A 19627-nucleotide genomic window follows, 5' to 3' on the forward strand; every position below is an offset into this window, starting at 1 on the left:
GGGAGAGTATTCATGGGATAAGCAGAGCAATTAGGCATTTTTTCCCTCTTCTTGTTTGGTTTGAGGCCTTTTCCAATATGTGTATTTTTGTTGTGGAGTATTCCCTCATGTAGGAGAAAATCAACACTGGTGCGAAGTTGAAGCATCTGTTCAACAACATTTCTGCTTTATAAAGATATTTTTTTCTTCATTCTGTGGTAACACTGTATTTTGTTACTCAGCCTATCAAAAGTATTTGTTTAATTTCAAACGCTCATTACTTTAGATTAAACAATTCCTGCTTGTCTTTAGTTGTTTAACAGATCAACTTTTAACAGTATTTCACCATACAGACAAACCTAGCAAAGTAGCAGTTGAATTGTTGAATCTCGACTAATTAGCTGTTGAATTGTTACAAATCTGTAGGCGGATTATCCAAATGTAGTGTTACCCTTCTTCTATATTTAGCTTGTGATGGTCATGAGCATAAAATAATCTTAAAACGGCCACAGGGCGAAAACATAAACAGATGTAGTATACCATTGTACCTCTCTAGGTCCACGAGCACAGATATAGCCACACAACATTTTTTGATCTCTATATTCTCATAAGATACGGTCTTTTAATAAATAAATTAATAAACACTGTTGACAATATAAAATAGCAGGGCATTAAAGGTGTTTGGAGTTGAAACGGAGTGGATTCAGAATGATAAATAGCATTATAGAATGTAGTTTGGATCCTGTTCACAGTCCTACAAATCCAGTTAACTTCAACATTTTTTTCAAAAAATAATCCTTCACAATACAAGGGTTACGTAAGACTCGCCATTCAACATTTCACTGATTGACCGCTGATTCATAAATAAATGTCCACATTCAAGGCGCGTCTGTCATCAGTTCATCTTCACATATCATCCCCTCGTTCTGTAAACATTAAAGACCTCAGTGAGAGTCCAACGCTCTATAGCAGAGGGTCGATGGTCATGTGGATCTGGTCTCTGTTGTGCCTGCTGCCGTTGGAGCTGTGGTACAGCTCCTCCCTGCGGCACAGGAAGTGTCGGGCCAGGATTTTCCGGAAGGTGTTCCTGAAGTCCTGGATGCGGTAGGCGTAGATGATGGGGTTGACGGCGGAGTTGGCGTGGGACAGAATGATGGCCACGTACATGACGTGGACGGGCTGTTTCAGGTCGTAGAACAGCGTGAGGCAGTTGAGGATGTGGACGGGCAGCCAGCAGAGGGCAAACAGCCCCACGATGATGGAGAGGGACTTGGCGGCTCGGATCTCCTTCTGCAGCAGCCCGTGGTGTTGGCTGTCCCCGTTGCCCACGCACTTGAGCTCGATCTGCCTCAGCTGCTTCCTGGCCACGGTGAAGATCTTGATGTAGATGCCCAGCATGATGAGCAGCGGGGGCAGCACGCAAACAAAGAAGTTAAAGTAGACCATGTAGTGCATGTCCACCACGCTCTCAAAGTAGCACTGGAGGTGGCAGCTCTGCAGTAAGTGTGTCCCCCGCCCCACCAGGCTGGCGTTCGTAGCGTTGTCCACCACAGAGCTATTGCAGCCCGAGTACTTCATGTTCCATCCGAAGAACGGGATAAGGCCAATGACGAAGGAGAGGATCCATAAAATAGCGATGATCTCTCTGGCGGTCTTTCCCGTCATCAACTCCTTGTACCTGGAGGAAACACAGAAGAGGTTAGCGTCTAACATATGTTTAAAATGTTGAAGATTCAGTCAAATATCTCTCAAAGTAGGCTCTCGAGATCAAGTTCATCCCAGGTGAAACAGATAAAACAAACATTTTTGGGTGTTTGTCCAATTTTACAACTGGAATATTTACCCATGTGATTTTTACATTCCTGCATCTTAAATTATTTTTCTCAAAGTATCAACATCCAAACATGATTAAAGCTAGCAGATTGCTCTTTCTAGAACTTGGTAACTTTTATTAGGGAAACATATTTATAGTATTAATATTGTGATATGAGACAAATTGTTCTCTTAGATTTCTTAGAAGGCTTTGATGGAGAAGTTGTGTGAGAGTCTTGAAAAGGATTTGAGACAAACTTCACACCACATGTTTCGGAGAAGAGCCCACAGAGAATGTTACACTTCTTTTTCTTGCAGAAAGTGAGCTGGTGTGGCCTTACTGACACGACACGTTACTCTTAAGTACTTCCAGCTGTGCAGCAGAATGCACATCGGGCTAATAATGGCCGAGAATCTGGCAGACGATAGAAATGATCAAGTTGGATGGTGACTCGCTGTGACTTGGTGCATTCAAGTGTTGTAAGAAATATCATCCTCTGTCTTTTTTTTGTACTTTTTAATTTTTCCAACCACACAACAAAAGATAATAATCCCCTTCCCATAGCATCGTCAACACGACGCTGGATTCAGAACCGCTTTAGCCCGACATTGCAGTGTTCTTAGTTATTTGAATGAGCCAGTCCGGGGGGGCAGCAGGACTCTGACAAAAGAAACAGCAAGAGTCTAAATCCAGGCTATCAGCACAGTGAGGCTGCACCAGTATAATGTTGTATTAGTTTAGCATGTTAACATTCAACGTCTGATAATTAGCTCTAAACACAAGGCACAGCTGGGGGGACCGCCATTAGTTTAGCAGGAATGGTTCATTAGAATGTACCCTTAGGGTGACATGAATGTATGTAACAAATGTCATGGCAGTCATCCAATAGTTGTTGAGGCATTTCTGACAGACTAACATGACTGTCTCTGGGGCCATGCTGCTAGCATTGGTAAAAATATACACAGTTAACCACAAAACCTCAATAAAGTACAAATATAACAGAAACGGTTCAGAGAAAGGGTTCGGCCTGAAAGCCTTGTTAGTGACGAAAGCTCAACGGTAAACTTTAATATTACTTTAATAATGATGTTTGGTTTCCATGTTTTATTTGAAGATGCAACACTTAACATCTCAATGATGGACCCCACATCCTGATGGAGCTCATTGGTAGCATGAATGCACCACGCAGACACAGACATCTCTAAGCTGTTGACCAATCACAAAAAAGCCGGCCAGCTAACCAATCAGAGCAGACTGGGCTCTGATTACAGACAGAGGGTGAAAAGAGGTGCTGCAGCACAGGCAGCATGAGAAAAATAAAGAGCTTTTTGAACATCAAAGCATGGAGACATGTCACAGTAGAGGCCACAAATACAAATATGATCCTGAAAATGAGCATAATATGTCCTCTTTAAATGTTACCCTTGAGAATATCACCAGCTACTAAATGAAAGCATAAAACTTGCCGCTATCTCTTTCAGTTTCTCACATCCTGTGTTGCACAAACACCAAAAATAAAAACACGTGCCTCCCTTGGGGTGTGAAGCCGGTTAACACTTGTGTTTACACCAACACAGTATCAAGACTTGAAGAGGAGAAATGAAACAGCATTTTTGCACTTTTACTCTGTAAACTTTGTAAGTGCTTTTTGTAGTGTGATGCCTACATTTTAATCTTGTGTTCTTCACTTTGGATTTACAGGTGAATATTGAGTGTTACATTTCACAATGTGTTACATAAATCCATCTCCTCACTAAAATATGATCTGAAGTTATGAGCGGCAGGTGCACAGAGGCAGCTATGACTCACACACACGTCCTCCTGGCCGTCCCCACCATATGCACAGCACCGCAGGCTAAATGAGCTGTTCGCTTAGAAGTGATTCAGGCGAGCGACCTTATGGTAATGACTCACACGTGGTGACACACGCGCACGCACGCACGCACGCACAGTAGCACGCACGCACGCACAGTAGCACACACACACACACACACACACACACACACACACACACACACACACACACACACACACACACACACACACACACACACACACACACACACACACACACACACCAGACTGAGCTGGAGGTGCCACAAATCATCTGATCTCTCTGGCATCATCACACCACATCAGCACTTCAAATGTGACTTGCAGTTATAATCACAATCAATTATAAAACTTAATTAATCAATTAGTTAATGCTTGAATAATCATTACTATATTGAGTAAGCTCTTTTATATTGATCTGTCATGTCATTTATAATTCATTAATCATTTGTGTTGAACAACCCCTTGATGAATGAGTTATTTAATCATTTCAATGTGAATGATAGGCCCAGTCACCACAATACAGAACTCCTCAGTCAGTCTGCTGTTTCACTTCACTGTGCTGATATCACCGCTGCAGACTCTCACATCTTTAAACAAAAGTGTTGAAGGATCAGACATAAGAAATGCAGGAAGGCAACAGGCCACATTACCGGTGCAAAACGCAAACGGTTCATATCACCTCTCTATCCCCTTGCTTCCTGTCCTCGTAACTATTTACAGCCAAATAAAAAAGAGACAGAAAGCAGTGTTCTGCAGAAACAAACGCTATCAGTTAGCCATGAATCATTTGAGGATAAGGTCAGCCTATTTCAAGTGGAAGAATTATGCTAAATCAACTTTATCTGTATTTCATTTGCTCAACAACTTAAATATACATTTTTAAATGTACATAGTTGTTCCACCCTTCGCCATCCACATGAAAAAAAATACTTTCATTGGCTCAGTGTAATGTTAAGTCATGGTCAATTAAGTTAGGTGCAGATAATGCTGTGTTTATATAAAACTGAATGGAATTGTCCCCCAGTGCAACAGTGCTTCTCTTTTTGAATGTTTTTGAATGTTTTTTAAAACGTAGTAGTTCTGTGACATTAAGGTAAAGTTTATATCTATATTGTTGGCCTGGGATTCTTAATGGATTTCTATAAAAATACAATGAAATAAGGCAATCCCATTAGAGGCTGCAAATGCAGCCTGGCAAAGAGGAAGTGGGTTCAAAGAGCGTGTGGCATCAGGGTTTCAGATGCGGAGAATTTGCTAGTAAAATGAAAGCCATGTTAAAGGAACAACACTTAATCATTAGTGTAGAGCTGCTACGATTAGTCCACATATTGACCAGAAAACTACTCGCTAACTATTTTGAAAATCATTTGAAAGTCATTTGTAATGCAAAAATGGCTGAAAATGCTGTTTTATTTTAGGATGTTCTACTTTTATATAATTTTAAGTGAATAACTTGGGGTTTTGGACTGCCAAGACACATTTAAAAACATCACACTTTAGGAAATGGGATGGATATGTTTCAATATTTTCTGACAAAAGGATCAACCTAAAAGTGATTGGCAGATGAATCGATGACGAAACATATAAGTTAGTTGCAGCCCTAGTTCAGAGCAAAAACAGCCTGCTATAATAACTGTAATATTCCCAACAGTCAATGATTCATCAGTGGTGTGCAGCGGGGCCTCTGTACTGCGCCCCCCGCAGGGAGGTGGGCAGCCTGCCCCGGGGGCCATGAATAAAACAACTCAAGGGAAGCTTCAGAGCTCAGGATGACCTCGGCACATTTCCACACCTTCCTCTACGTCTCCCACTCCCCTATGACTGCCCATAACAAGTACAGCCGGCCGCACGGGGGCCTGTTTCCCAGAGGACCCAACTCTTGCCCCCCCGCCCCACCTGCTCTTTCTGTGGAGGCTGAACGGATTAGTTCTGGCATGACGACAGCCCGCTGGCATCTATCTTTGTTTTGCTTTCTTCCCCTGCTCCATTCTCCATACATCCCCTTCTCTTTCTATGTTGCTGGGCTTCCGCCTGGGGCCACGGACCCCGGCAGGGCCACACACATTCTGAAACATCCGCTGCCCTGCTTCACACACAGTCTAACAGGTCACCGTTCACACTCACCACACAGACACACTCCCCTCAGTGTGGGGCTAACAGATCTACGCAGCATTTATGTGAGTTTTGCTAAGTCGCATCACATAGTTAATAAAAGCGTGCAAACACAGTTCTTTATTTGAAAGCTGTCACGGTCCAATTAAGATGCAAATATTGTTTAGACAGAATAGAGAAAAGTAAATAAGGATGTAATCTCTGTATGGCTTACTGGGAAGTATGGACGTGCTTTCCCACAGTGCAACAGTGTGTCTCGCTGTCAAGAAGCTCAACAGCTACACTTGCCTCATTTTGATCCTTGATGACTAAAGTGATAACTCCAAATCTATTTTTGAAGTATTAAAAACCCCTGTAGGCTAGGTTCTTTCTCTTAGAAAATAGTGGCTGTCGTCAGCTTGGTTTTACTGTAATAATATAGACAGTTACAACTTCAAGTTCAAATTATCTGTTTTATATTTTAGGAATCAATTGATTGATCAGAAAATGGTAAAAACAATACAGATCAGAGTCCAAAAGCCTAGGAGGATGTCTTCAAATGTCTAGTTTAGTCAACAACAAGTGAAGAAACTGGTTGTATCAAATTGATTATCAAAACTTAAATGTTGGCTATTCAATGAATGGTAACTGCTCAACTTTCCAGTTCAACAGCTCTTAATGTAAAACTCTCAGTGGCTCTAGCAGACATGAGGACAGGTGACAAGTGAAAGGAAAAATATAAGTCCTTCACGAAAAAGTGAAACAAATGATCATTCGACATTTCACATCATGTGTTTTTCTTGTCAAGAGTTAGATGAATGACACTCATCTCTGTCAGTTAAGTATTTAGTTTAAGTGGGGAGTCTATTAGCTTAGCTTAGTTTAGCATAACAACTGGAAGTATGGGGAAATAGCTAGCCTGGCTCTGTCACAAGCTCAAACACACCCTAACATCACCTTTAAAGCTCACTTACAGTATAAACATGTCATAAGTAGTTAGTTGTATCTGTACATAAACATATACAGGACTGTCTCAGAAAATTAGAATATTGTGATAAAGTTCTTTATTTTCTGTAATGCAATTAAAAAAACAAAAATGTCATACATTCTGGATTCATTACAAATCAACTGAAATATTGCAAGCCTTTTATTATTTTAATATTGCTGATTATGGCATACAGCTTAAGAAAACTCAAATATCCTATCTCTAAATATTAGAATATCATGAAAAAGTATACTAGTAGGGTGTTCAACGAATCACTTGAATCGTCTAATTAACTCGAAACACCTGCAAGGGTTTCCTGAGCCTTGAAAAACACTCAGCTTGGTTCAGTAAACTAAATCACAAGTATGGGGAAGACTGCTGATCTGACTGCTGTCCAGAGGACCGTCATTGACACCCTCCATCAGGAGGGTAAGACACAAAAAGAAATTTCTCAAAGAGCAAGCTGTTCACAGAGTGCAGTTTCAAAGCACATCCACAAAAAGTCTGTTGGAAGGGGGAAATGTGGCAGGAAACGCTGCACAACCAAGAGAGATGACCGCAGCCTTAACAGCATTGTGAAGAAGAGTCGCTTCCAGAATTTGGGGGAGCTTCAAAGACAGTGGACTGAAGCTGGAGTCCAGGTATCAAAAGTCACTGTTCACAGACGTGTCCGGGAAATGGGCTACAATAGCCGTATTCCCATGGTCAAGCCACTTCTGAACTCAAGACAACGGAAGAGGCGTCTGACTTGGGCTAAGGAAAAGAAGCACTGGACAGTTGCACAGTGGTCCAAAGTCCTCTTTTCAGACGAAAGCAAGTTTTGTATTTCATTTGGAAGTCAAGGCGCCAGAGTCTGGAGAAAGGCTGGAGAGGAGCAAAATCCAAGTTGCTTGAAATCCAGTGTGAAGTTCCCACAGTCAGCGATGGTTTGGGGAGCCATGTCAGCTGCTGGTGTTGGTCCACTGTGTTTCATCAAGCCCAGAGTAAATGCAGCTGTGTACCAAGAGATTTTAGAGCACTACATGCTTCCGTCTGCTGAAAAGCTCTATGGAGATGAGGAATTCATTTTCCAGCATGATCTGGCACCTGCCCACAGTGCCAAAACCACCAGTAACTGGTGTACTGACCATGGCATTACTGTCCTCGATTGGCCTGCAAATTCCCCTGACCTGAACCCCATAGAGAATATGTGGGGTATTGTGAAGAAGAAGCTGAAAGACACCAGACCCAACAATGCTAATGAGCTAAAGGCCGCTATTGAAGCATCCTGGGCATCCATAACACCTCAGCAATGCCACAGGCTGATTGCCTCCATGCCACGCCGCATTGATGCAGTAATCCGTGCAAAAGGATTCCCAACCAAGTACTGAGTGCATTAATGGACATTTTCAAATGTTTGATTGTGTTTTGCTGTTATAAATCTTTTTTTTTTACTTGGTCTGAGGAACTATTCTAATTTTTTGAGATAGGATTTTTGAGTTTTCTTAAGCTGTATGCCATAATCAGCAATATTAAAATAATAAAAGGCTTGCAATATTTCAGTTGATTTGTAATGAATCCAGAATGTATGACATTTTTGTTTTTTTAATTGCATTACAGAAAATAAAGAACTTTATCACAATATTCTAATTTTCTGAGACAGTCCTGTATATACGTTAGCTTCCTGTGTGGGGGTGGTATCAATATACTCATCTAAATCAACAGATGTTGACGTTTAGATAGATTTCTACTGAATTTGTTTTCCCTAGAATTCTTTTTCAATATCAATGGATCAGATGTTTTTAGTTCTTCAACTCTTATACTACTTTGGATGTTTTGAAGTGGGGTTGTATGAGGTACTCATCCCTACTCAGTGTATCACCTACGGCAGATGGTGGATCTCCCTGTTTGGAGAATAAATTGAGCACCATCACAGAAGTAAAGCATTGTGCTAATGTGGACAGGGGCAGCAGCACAACATAAACAATATCAGTATAAGTTTAAGCTTTATTTAGGATATTTGAACTGCTTTACTTTGCCGTGAGCCAGCCTGTTCCAGCGGGACACTGAAGGAATTATTTAGCTCTCTTCAAAGCTTCCAGACTTCATTGACAAAAACAGTAATTTTACCTTGCAGACCATGGGAGGTGCGGGTCTACTGCTGCCTCCATCAGTGAGGTATTTTTGTTATTTTATGACATCCAAAATAACCTACCATCTACTGGGCGCCATTTACTGAAGCTAAATCACTGACAATTGTTGAGTACCTCATTCTACCCCGCTTAAAAAAAATTGTTATTATTGTGTAACAATAAAGCAGAATGTCTACAAAGGATGACATTGTACCACACCCATCACCACTCCATCATTTGCTGAAACAAAGACAAGAAGAATTTTAAACCATGCATTCATTTATCATTCTTACTTTTCCTGTGCACGCTGAGGCAGGCCTGATGGTGGGTGGGGACGACCCTTTGGGGTCTCTAATGTGTTAAAGGTTATTCGAAATCCCCCGACAAGGACAGAGGGACAAACAGCAAGAGGGTTTTTTTTTTTTCTCAGAACAGCAAACAGGGGAAGACGGGGGCTCGTAGAGAGCGTTGAGTGGGTGGGCAGCTCTGTCATCTCCAGGGGTTTAAAACATCTGGGTTCAGCCTTTCACTTCCACTAAAACCATCTGTGAAAACACTTTCATGTGATGGCCTGCAGACCGGCCAAACACCGTGGACATGTAATGTGAGCCACACACACACGCACGCATGCACGCACACACACAATCATAAAGCCAGAGTGTGTGTGTGTGTGTGTGTGTGTGTGTGTGTGTGTGTGTGTGTGTGTGTGTGTGTGTGTGTGTGTGTGTGTGTGTGTGTGTGTGTGTGTGTGTGTGTGTGTGTGTGTGTGTGTGTGTGTGTGTGTGTGTGTGTGTGTGTGTGTGTGTGTGTGTGTGTGTGTGTGTGTTGTGATGCTGGGTTTTCAGGGGAAACTATCAAATGTCATTTTCAAAAACTTTTTACAGAGAATGTAACAGGCGTGACCCGTGTTTTCTGTCCTCATTTGGTTTCTGTCTGTGGTCAGAAATAGAATTACAAATGGGGATTTTACATACCACTTGGTTGGTGGGGGAACATTGTTTTTTTTTAACACGACTAAGTGTCAAACTGTCCTTTCTTGCCAGCATATGAGTGTAATGGAAATGACAGCACACCACAGCCCCATGGCAAGAACAGGCAGCAGAACCACAACCAAGGGCCCACAACAAATCACAGCAGCCGGTGCCGCCTTTAAGAACAAATCCACCACACTCTGATATGGCGAGAGGCCAGAAACAACAGGGACAGACAATTGCCATCTGATAATAAAGCGTGTATTCTTCAATCCAGGGAAATATCCAGCAGCACTGTGCCGCCTCGGGGGAGCACGGTGGCCTGAACCATCAGGATGAATGGAAGTGACAGAGCCAGGTATCGATCCGCAGCTCCGCACCCCCCCCGTGCCACATCAAACACAAGTCAGATCCCTGCATCTTTTAAGAGCCGCAGGAGGACAATAAGAGAGGAACTGATGGATGGAATGCAGCGGTGGACAGTAACTAATTACATTCATTCAAGTAATGTTCTTAAGTAGAAATTAGAGGTGCTTGTGCATTACTTATGTATTTACATAATATACAACTTTGTATTTTTTACTCCACTACATCTCAAAGGGAAATATTTGTACTACACTACATTTATCTGACAGCTTTAGTTACCTTGTAGTTCCAGATTAATAATGCACAATATCAACCAAAACATGTCTACAAGTTGCAACAATAAAATGATGAACCCATTATGGCATCAATAAATATGATACAGTAATATAATATTCTGAAATATGCCCATGATGGCTGTTAAGCTTTAATATCTAAATTACAATCTAAGCGATGGGGATACATTCCACAGTCGTTTTAAACTGTATTAATAAAAGATAATATCGATATCTTTACTTTTGTGCTAAAGATATATTTTGAATTGTGAAATATGAAAAACGTTTGTATTTTACAAAAGTACAACTTTAAATGTGTGACTTTTACGTGTCAGAGTTAAGACTCCTTCTTCCACAATGTGAAGGTGGCAACAGGTAATCCCTTTAGATGTTCAATCACAGGTATAAAACAGTTCAAAGTGTTTCTCTAACATCACATACAATCAATCAATCAATTTCAATCAATCAATGTTTATTTATATAGCACAATATCACAAATGTTACATTTGTCTCAGTGGACTTCACAGTTACGGAGGTATTATCCGGTATCAGTCCGCATTTAGATATCAATCCGGCTATTTTTACATGAGGCATTAAGCTGCACATGAGACTGATTCATGAGATCACAGAGCAGATACTCATCTTCCAGGACCTCAATTCAATTATTTTCCATAGGGGACACATGCCAATATTTATGGCTCTTTAATACAGATAAGGATGAAGGGATGTCAATGTGTTTTAAGCTTATTTGGCACACGAGGGATCACCTATATTGATCTAAGGGAAAATGGGTGTTAATGAGGGTCTTTCTCCATCTTTACCTTTATCCTGTCAGATGGGGAAATAACTTTAATCAGCTAAAAAGCATTTTCTTAATAAATCCACACTAGTAATTAAAAAAAACTCACCTCAGAGAAATGTTCACGGCCAGATATCTATCAATAGCAATAGCAAGAAGGCTGAAGATGGAGCTCTGCGTCAGGACCAGGACGAAACAGGCCAGGAAGAGGCAGCCGTAGAAGTCCAGGTGGATGCCGATGCTGATGGTGATGGCAAAGGGAATGGCGAGGCACCCCACCAGAATATCCGCCACAGCCAGGGACACCAGGAAATAGTTGGTGGCGTTCTTCAGGGTGGTGTTGATCGCGACAGCCCAGCACACCAGTACGTTGCCGAATATGGAGAGAACCGCGATTACTACTTCAATAAAGATGTACAACGAAGCCATGTCAGCAAATGTGTTACAGGACTAAAAACTGCAGGCTGATTTCAAAAACCCACAAAAAAACACCGCTTCTAATCCCAGAGGAGCAAAGAAGTCTTTCTGCTGTAATCCAGGAGTATTCCACAAGTGTGAGCTGCAGAGCCAGCCATCTGTTGGGAAGAAATGGATTAACTTCATATTAAGATAAAAACACCACAAAGTTGACAAAAGCTGCAGGAGCTACGTAAACATGCATCCACCCTGCCCACGCCTGCTGCAGGAGTGTACACCTTCAACAGATTAAAGTCCCTGTGCTGATCCCCTCACCTTAATGAGCCTGTACATCGTGTCTGGATGTTTTCACACAAACACACAGAGATCTGTGGAGCGCTTAATCTGTGGATCTGCATCAGGCGGTGTGTCGCCCAACTTCCCCCCGACAGAGGTTTTGAAGCGCAGGGGGAACACACAAGAAAAGAAGAGAGGGGAAAAAATCAATTTCACAGAGAAGCCACGCCTCAAACACACACACCGAAACTCAAGCGCGGAGCAAGTACATTTTGATGGAACCCCGAACGAGCGTCACCCTGTCCGCCGTGCGTAATTGCGCGCCAATTAAACCGCATACACTTTCATTTAAATCTTAATGCAGTGTTGTTTGTACAGTACACACGCACGCGTGTCTGCACTGCTCGCCCACACGCGCGTCTGCTCCTGGTTTCAATTAGTTGTTTTTGCGCCCTCCACGCCAGGGACTTCGTGAAGGCAAAGTGACCAAAATAGATATATTTACTCCCGTTTTACAGTGTTTGCAGGATATTGTATATCTTCCGCCCCTGGCTGACTCAAACGCAGGAGAAGAAGTCAGAGTAAAAGTAATATTTATATGATACTCAGTTTTATAGAGAGCCTGGGAAACAAGAGCAAGTTTGCACTTTATCGACAAAAGCCTCGGATCGATGCTTTTATTCTCGTCGCACCTATTGTATTAATTTCTTAGTAGCGTTTTATAAAATAAAGTTTGATATTTTCTCCCTTCCTTTTTTATTTTTATTTCATCGTGATATGGACCCCCTCAGTAGCATCCTTAATAAAATGTGAGGTCTTTTCGTGATATCTAAGTGGTACCTCTAATAAAATAATGTTGTTAACAGTGTTTGAAGAAGTACTCATACTATACTATGGTCTTAAAGTACTCCATTAAAAGTCCTGATTTCTAATGTTACTTAGGTAAAATTACAAAAGCATCAAAATATACTTAAAGTAGGCCTACAATCAGTTAAAAATACTCATTCTGCACGATGATCTTTTATAATATACAGTACATAAGTATTATCAGCTAAATGTACTTCAAGTATCAAAAGTAAAAGTACTTTTCAGATTATTATCGTATAATGTTTATTATCCTGTGGAGATTAGTAGTACACTAAATTATACCATATCTTAGTTGTTTTTTGTGTACAAAGTCGTGATGAGTGTTAAAATTGCAATGCAGTAAAAGTACAATATTGACCTCTGAATTGTAGTGGAGAAGAAATATAAAGTAGCATATATTGGAAATAATCAAATAAAGTACAAGTATGTCAAAACAAGTTACGTACAATACTTGAGTAAATATACTTAGATACTTTCCACCACTTGTGGTTAGTGTGGATGTGATTTACAGTGTTTAAGTTGTGGGGAAGTCAGATGAGAGTCAACGCTGCACAGAGCGAGGGGAACGTTTGAATACCTTTGTCGTAAGGTCAGTATTGTTTAACTGGTGATATATCAAGTCTTGCACATATGTTATATATACATACATATATTAAACCATCACAGCAAGAAGTTACTCTTCAGAAAACAGCATCTCTCAATATTTTAGAATAATTTCTCTGGAAAATCTGTTTACCTTGACATAATAATACAAATGTGAATAATGAAATATAAAACTTGATAATCCTTTATTGAGCATATCCATCCAACACACTTCCAAATGTGACATCCTTAAATAGAAAACTGGAACCTGACTTCTGTCCACAGTCCCACTTCTCAAGTCTTGTAAATAAATAAATAACACTTTTATTTTTCAAACCATAAGGGCATCTGCAAATGTAAACCATAACACAGAAAGTGTTGTTTCTCAACTCTTACATATAAAAGTAATCCTCTCTTTATTATTTAACATGGCATGCCAAATATGTATCTTTTGCCAAGCAGCAGCAGTACCATAGAGTCCTGATGGAGAACAGTTTGATTCAGCCAGTCCTTCAGACGATGCAAACACAGAGATCTGATTCCATAAAATATATTCCTACAAAACTATTCAGTAACTCTCGGAGTGTTAAATCATTATTCGTGTTGTTTCGCTTACAGCAGCAATGGTTCGTCTGATTTGTGTTCTTAAGGAGGCACACACTTAAAAGTGGGGGATATAAAAGCTTCAGCTGTCAGTTTGATACTCTCTGCTCTGCTAAGTAACTCCAGCTCTACAGTAAGCACTCAGTATGAGAACTGATCGATTCGTTAAAGCAACGGAAAAACATTTACCCAAAGTTTGTCTTCACACTTTTCCCCTTGTTGCTGATGTTGTTCAGTGAAGGAGAGATGAGGTTTCCCCATGCATAGACACTCTGGCAGAATACAGGTTTTGGCACATTTTGACCATATCAGAGCATTTGATTCACAAAAATGGAAAGAAATTGTTTTTGTGAAAAAGTTTGTTTTCTTGTCAATTATTTCAAAGTAGAAATAGAAGGATTTAAAAAAAGAAGTTCTTAATATTCCTTCAGTAGTGCTATCATCAGCTTCTATTCAACAGCATATTCTGTTTTTAATCTGTGAATTAGATGCTCAATTAATACTTTAAAGGGAAAGTCCACCAAAAACTCATAAATACAGATTTTTCCTTTTACCTGTGGTCTTATTTATCAGTCAGATTGTTTTGCTAAGAGTTGCTAGTGTGATGGAACCAAACGTTTGAAAAACTCAACAGCAATGCGTTCTTGCAGAAATCATGACCCTCAAGCTAATCCACAGAGAATGTTTTAACAGTTGTATTCAGGAACTATTTTAGTTTCTTTCGCACAAGTCCAAGCTAGCTCACCTAGCATCACTAAGCTAGCTTAAGTTGCAGCTCAGTTGAGGCAGAAGCCATTCATAAGCCTTCAGGCTAAGGGTAGTTTCAAGGTTCTTTTTAAGCGGTAATCCTGTAGAAGAAAGTATTTCCAACATAAAACCGCCAACAACAAAATCTGTGGATTATCTTGACCGGGTCATGGTTTCAGGAAAAATAAATTGCTGTGAAATGTATTCATTTTGGCACTTTAAGCACCACAAGATGAGTGTCATCTGGTTCCAATATATATGAGAGGGCAGACCTCTGTACGGTCGATATCTCCAACACTCTCCAATCCCCATGCACCAAAACTATCTAGGTTGATAAACAGCACTAAAGGTAAAAGGAACAACATGTATTATTTATTTTGGGGTGAAATGATGAAAAAGGTAATGTGTTTCCTGACTGCAGTCTTTGTAAATGACGGCCTTAGCGCTCACTGTTACGTCCCGTTAAGATGTGAGAAATCAACATCTGAAATGTCTTCAGTCGTGTAGTGTCAGACAGTGAGCAGGGGGGGGGGGGGGGGGTTCAGGTGATGTCGTGCTGACAGACGGTGACAGAAACGTGCTGCGGTGCCTCCGGTCCATTGGTCTCCAGCTCCTGCCCCCCCCCAGTCAGGTCTCAAAGTACTTGTAGATCTGAGAGACGTACTGCATGACGCTCTGCCAGTCCGGCCTGTCCGTCCTCACCAGCTCCTCCATGTCCTGGTGGAGCACACAGAGGGAGGAAAGAAGATTTTGGGGGCTCGGATATTTTCATGGAGGTGTACAACTACAATTAAAATACTCACGATTGTTTCCTTCGAAATGAACTACTTTCCTGTCGAAAATTGAGTTTTTTTTCTGTAAATATGATTCCCTTCTTTCTGTTTTGATAATATTTTAAACCATCAAGAAAATGTGTTTAAGCTGTGGAGAAGCTCAAGTTCAAGGTTCAAGGTTCAAGGCTTTTATTGTCATTCGTACAAAGCTACAGTGTAGTTATGTCGATGAAAATCTTAGGTGACAGGCTCCTCCAACTGTGCAACACAATGAAACAGATAAAAATAGTGCAAGTAAATACAATAAAATAGAATAGAATAGAAGAAGTGCCATAAGAGTCTATACAAGTGATACATCATTTGTAAGTTACAAACAGGTGAATGTTATGGATGTTCTTAGTTCAGGTGTTTAACAGTCTCATGGCCTGTGGAATGAAACTATCCTTGAGTCTGGTGGTTTTAGACCTGATGCTGCAGTATCTACAGTATTCTTAGTACTCTCTATATAACACTGAGGATCTGTGTGAAGCTGCAAAAGTCCACTCAGAGCCTAATGGTGTCCGACAGGGATGAGTCAGACAGAGCGGCCCTCACATGACTCCGTATGGAGCCGGCGTCACTGCAGCTTCCCTTGGCTCAGATTAATGCAGAAGCTCCAGCACAGTCATTTCCACGATGTCTCAACCTCCCATCGGGGGGAGCATTAGCTCCTCTCTGGGCTGTGGCTGACGCTAATGTTTATGCAACAGAGGAATAAGAAGTTAAGAAGTTGGAAGTCACTGGCATGGGAATAAGTTTCCCCTCTCAAATCTTCTAACCACAAGCACGCAATTGAAGATTAATAAAAGATATGACCTTCATGCTCAGCGAAAAATCATTTAAGTCTAATGCACTTCCTTGCTGACGTCCAGCTGGCAAAATGAACTGTTGGACTGGTTTATGGATTTTGTAATTCATCTCTGAGCAGTTAGTGTGGTTAGACTTTCATTAAGGATAAATATCCAACAAATATTCATGTCGTTTTTTTTATCATGTTCCTCAAAACATGAAGCTTTTATAAGGAGTGCAGAGAGAGTTGCACACGTTATGTAGAACAGGGAGGGAGAGGTCACATTAGTTTAACCCTATCAGAAATCGGATACTCTGCAAACACTTCTAACATAGTTAAAAATGACTCAAAGGTCCATACTGTATGTTAACATCAATAAAAGTATGTCTGTGGGGTAAAAACACATTCTCCCAGCAGCTCACAGCAGATTGTTCCTCTGTTTGCACAGGAAGCTGTGTGCAGGAGGATTTCACTGTCCCTCGTCAGCACTAAACTGTTCACTGCTCACATTCCTGCTCCCACTGATAGGTGTGTTTGAATGAGAATAATAAAAACAAATCATGAATGTGTAAAAACAACAGCTCTTGTGAAGGGAATGTTTATTCAAACAACAAGTCAAGGTCGTCATTCTTTTCATAATTCACAGCGAGTTAAATTATCACTGGATTCACCTGAACATTTCTTTTAAAATGTCCCAGAAGGAGCAATAGGATCTCTATCATTTTTGAACAGTTTTGGTTATTTAAAATAAATTTGAATAGAGAGGCGAAATCCCTCCCTTTCCGGGGGAGCTCCATGGGACCTTATTTCGGAAAAAGTATGTATTGAAATCAATGGCGAGAGAAAGGTTATCTCTCGATCCCGTTTGAATTGTGCCACAAACTACACACATGATGTTTGTCAATTTAAAAGATAATTTTGAAGTCAATTTTTTTTAAATGTGTCGTAAAACTGAAGTAACACTTTTTTTTTTGTGAAACCGCTCAATGAACTACAACTCCCATCTCACACCACACACCATGAGGCCGTCACGTTTGCACATTTCACTTCAGAATGAGACGAAAAGTATTAAAAGAGGTGAAAATCACTAGAAGTCTGGGCATGTTGAGAGCTGTACATACACACAAGGGTAGTTAGTCGGTTCCGTAAGAGCCAGCATGCGGGACCGGGATTCTGGGATTTGTAGTCTTTCTAGTTGCGTATTTTTCATAGTCTTATATTTAAACAGTTTTACGACAAACTGTGACTTTTTTGATAGGGAAATTATTTTTTAAGATTGACAAACATCATATGTTTAATTCGTGGCACAATTCAAACGGCATCGAGAGATAACCTTTCTCTCTCCATTGACTTCAATACATACTTTTTCCGAAATAAGGTCCCATGGACCGGAAGTAGATGGGCGTGACTTCGCCTCTCTATGGCCGTTTCTCAATCGCGAGTACACATGCTGCAGAGCAACTATTTCAAGTATACTACGTCATTAACATGCATTTAAACAGTCCTTCGGCGCCACTCGATGACGTAGTATACTTCAAATAGTTGCTCTGCAGCAGTTTTACTTGCGATTGAGAAACGGCCTGTATGTGTCTGCTTTTCTTAATGGTTTGCTGTGGGCGGGGCTTAGTTACGCCCAGCACCAATCAGGATTTAACCAAAATATATTGGTCAAATGTGATGACAGTTCTGATGTTTTTTGCTCATGTTACCAGCTTGACGCCGAAGATTAGCCTAGTTTGTGATAAACAAACTAAACTAAGATGAATTCAGATAAACATCTACATGTTATGCTACGTAATTTCGCATTCTAGCACAGTTTATTGCTCTTATACCTTGATTGTTGCCAACTACGATGCTCAACAGCTCGTTTAACGGAACTTTGACGCTGGTATCAGTTTACCACCAATCACGGGAGTATTGTGTAAAGAAAGTATTGAGTTATATTTCTCGCGCTAACTAACATCCATGAAGGCAACATGACAGAGGGAGGCCTGCCACTCAGGATCGCTCAGGATGCCAAACTACTCTTTGGTAAGCCCCGCCCCCCCAAGCAACATCAGGGCCAAAAATCTGAAAGTGAAATAAAAAGATCTGAAGGTGAAAAACGATCTGAAGGTGAAAAGCAATGTGAAACCGGAAAAAACAAGATTTGAAACTGAAAAAAATATTGTTTTGAATCTGAAAACGAAAAATCTGCAACTGAAAAAAATAAGGATTCAAATATCAAAATATATATAAAAGTGAAATCTGAAAATAAATATTTTATTCAAAAGAATTGCTAAACTGAATCAAAATAATATTCAACCTGAAAAATGATTTCAAATACTTATTTTATTTTTTATTTTAAAAACTTGAACTTTCAAATTAATTGTATTTTTTTTAATGATCAAAACTTATGACCCTGAAATAGCTCCATAATGCTGACATTAGCATTGTGGATTTAACACACGAGACACAAATAGTACGTTTGTGAGCTTTGAAGGTATTTTTAACCCTGTTTTCTGTCCTTATGCCAAGCTAATTTCCCCCCTGCTTTCAGTATTTGTGCTAAGATAAGCTAAATGTTAACCCTGCTCAGTCCTTATGGTAAGCTAAGCTAACTTTAGTCACGTTGTTTACGGCATGAGAAAACACGGACGGTTTGTGTGCCAAATTTAAATATTTTTTTCCCGTGGAGCAGCTGCTCGTTACTCAGCCAGTTGTGACGAAGCCGCTGATGTTTTCACATCTTAGCTTATCAAAATCAAACTGTATCTGAATTATGTTTCAGGTTTGTTTTTCATTTATCAGATTTCCAGGACACGGTCTTTGAGATCTCTCTGGGTAACGGATAGGACACAGCAAGGCTCCAGACAGTTAGGAGGAATGATGTTTGTTGGGTATCTCAGTTCTGAAGCATCCCTCAAGTTTGACAAATTAAAGACTTCTGTTTCCAATGTGTCTAATCAAAGGGCCTCTGTTTGATATCCGAGTGTGTATGTGAGGTCTGTGGCAGCAAAACTCACCAGAGAGGGTTTGATTCCGATGCTCTCTGCGGCCTGGAAAGCCAAGGTCAGATTTCGAACCTGAAGAAAAACAAACCATTTAGACTGTGAAACTCTCTGCGCCCCATCATGCTGCAACAACACACATGGTGCTGCAAGAAGCAACAATTAGCCCTGAAATAAATGTATTAGCCTTACCAACGGTCAAGAGACATATATCTATACTTTGAGCCTAATTAACATCCCCATGAACTGCCTTCCTTTATATTCAGCCATATACCTCATTTTGAAACTGTGGACTTAAGTAAAGCCACTTCTCCACAGAA

General features: G+C 40.5%; 3 protein-coding genes across 9 annotated transcripts in view; 1 reads left to right on the forward strand and 2 right to left on the reverse strand.

The window, feature by feature from the left end:
* Nucleotides 1-19627, forward strand: part of zswim7 (zinc finger, SWIM-type containing 7) — a 60944-nt gene that overhangs the window by 18431 nt on the left and 22886 nt on the right. Inside the window, exon 6 of one of the 3 annotated variants that reach the window (XM_079651607.1) lies at nucleotides 10064-11324. The exons of the other annotated variants lie outside the window; for them this stretch is intronic. The gene's annotated coding sequence lies outside the window, so the exon portion shown is untranslated. Of the gene's footprint in view, nucleotides 1-10063; nucleotides 11325-19627 lie in introns of those variants that run through there. 3 annotated transcript variants of the gene reach the window in all.
* Nucleotides 897-13409, reverse strand: adora2b (adenosine A2b receptor). Its single transcript, XM_079651598.1, has 3 exons — nucleotides 11956-13409; nucleotides 11333-11798; nucleotides 897-1657 (listed from the first exon to the last, which is right to left on the reverse strand). Exons 2-3 carry the CDS (start codon nucleotides 11650-11652, stop codon nucleotides 943-945), a joined length of 1035 nt encoding a protein of 344 aa, XP_079507724.1. The 5' UTR covers nucleotides 11653-11798; nucleotides 11956-13409; the 3' UTR covers nucleotides 897-942.
* specc1 (sperm antigen with calponin homology and coiled-coil domains 1) overlaps nucleotides 13545-19627 on the reverse strand; it is a 93318-nt gene continuing 87235 nt past the window's right edge. For 4 of the 5 annotated variants that reach the window (XM_079651580.1, XM_079651581.1, XM_079651582.1 and 1 more), the window contains 2 exons: nucleotides 19323-19382; nucleotides 13545-15432 (listed from right to left, as the gene is read on the reverse strand). In XM_079651580.1, coding sequence (XP_079507706.1) covers nucleotides 15343-15432; nucleotides 19323-19382 — 150 coding nt within the window. In that variant the 3' untranslated portion in view covers nucleotides 13545-15342. Of the gene's footprint in view, nucleotides 16220-19322; nucleotides 19383-19627 lie in introns of all 5 variants that reach the window. The other variant, XM_079651583.1, reaches the window with a different exon arrangement.

Source organism: Notothenia rossii (genome assembly GCF_949606895.1).
Source record: "Notothenia rossii genome assembly, chromosome: 9".
NCBI lineage: Eukaryota > Metazoa > Chordata > Actinopteri > Perciformes > Nototheniidae > Notothenia > Notothenia rossii.

Coding starts and splice junctions, on each gene's coding strand:
- adora2b (XM_079651598.1), bottom strand. CDS start 11,652: ATGGCTTCGTTGTACATCTTTATTGAAGTAGTAATCGCGGTTCTCTCC. Junction 1,658..11,332: donor GCCGTGAACATTTCTCTGAG/GTGAGTTTTTTT, acceptor TGTTTCCTCCAG/GTACAAGGAGTTGATGACGG.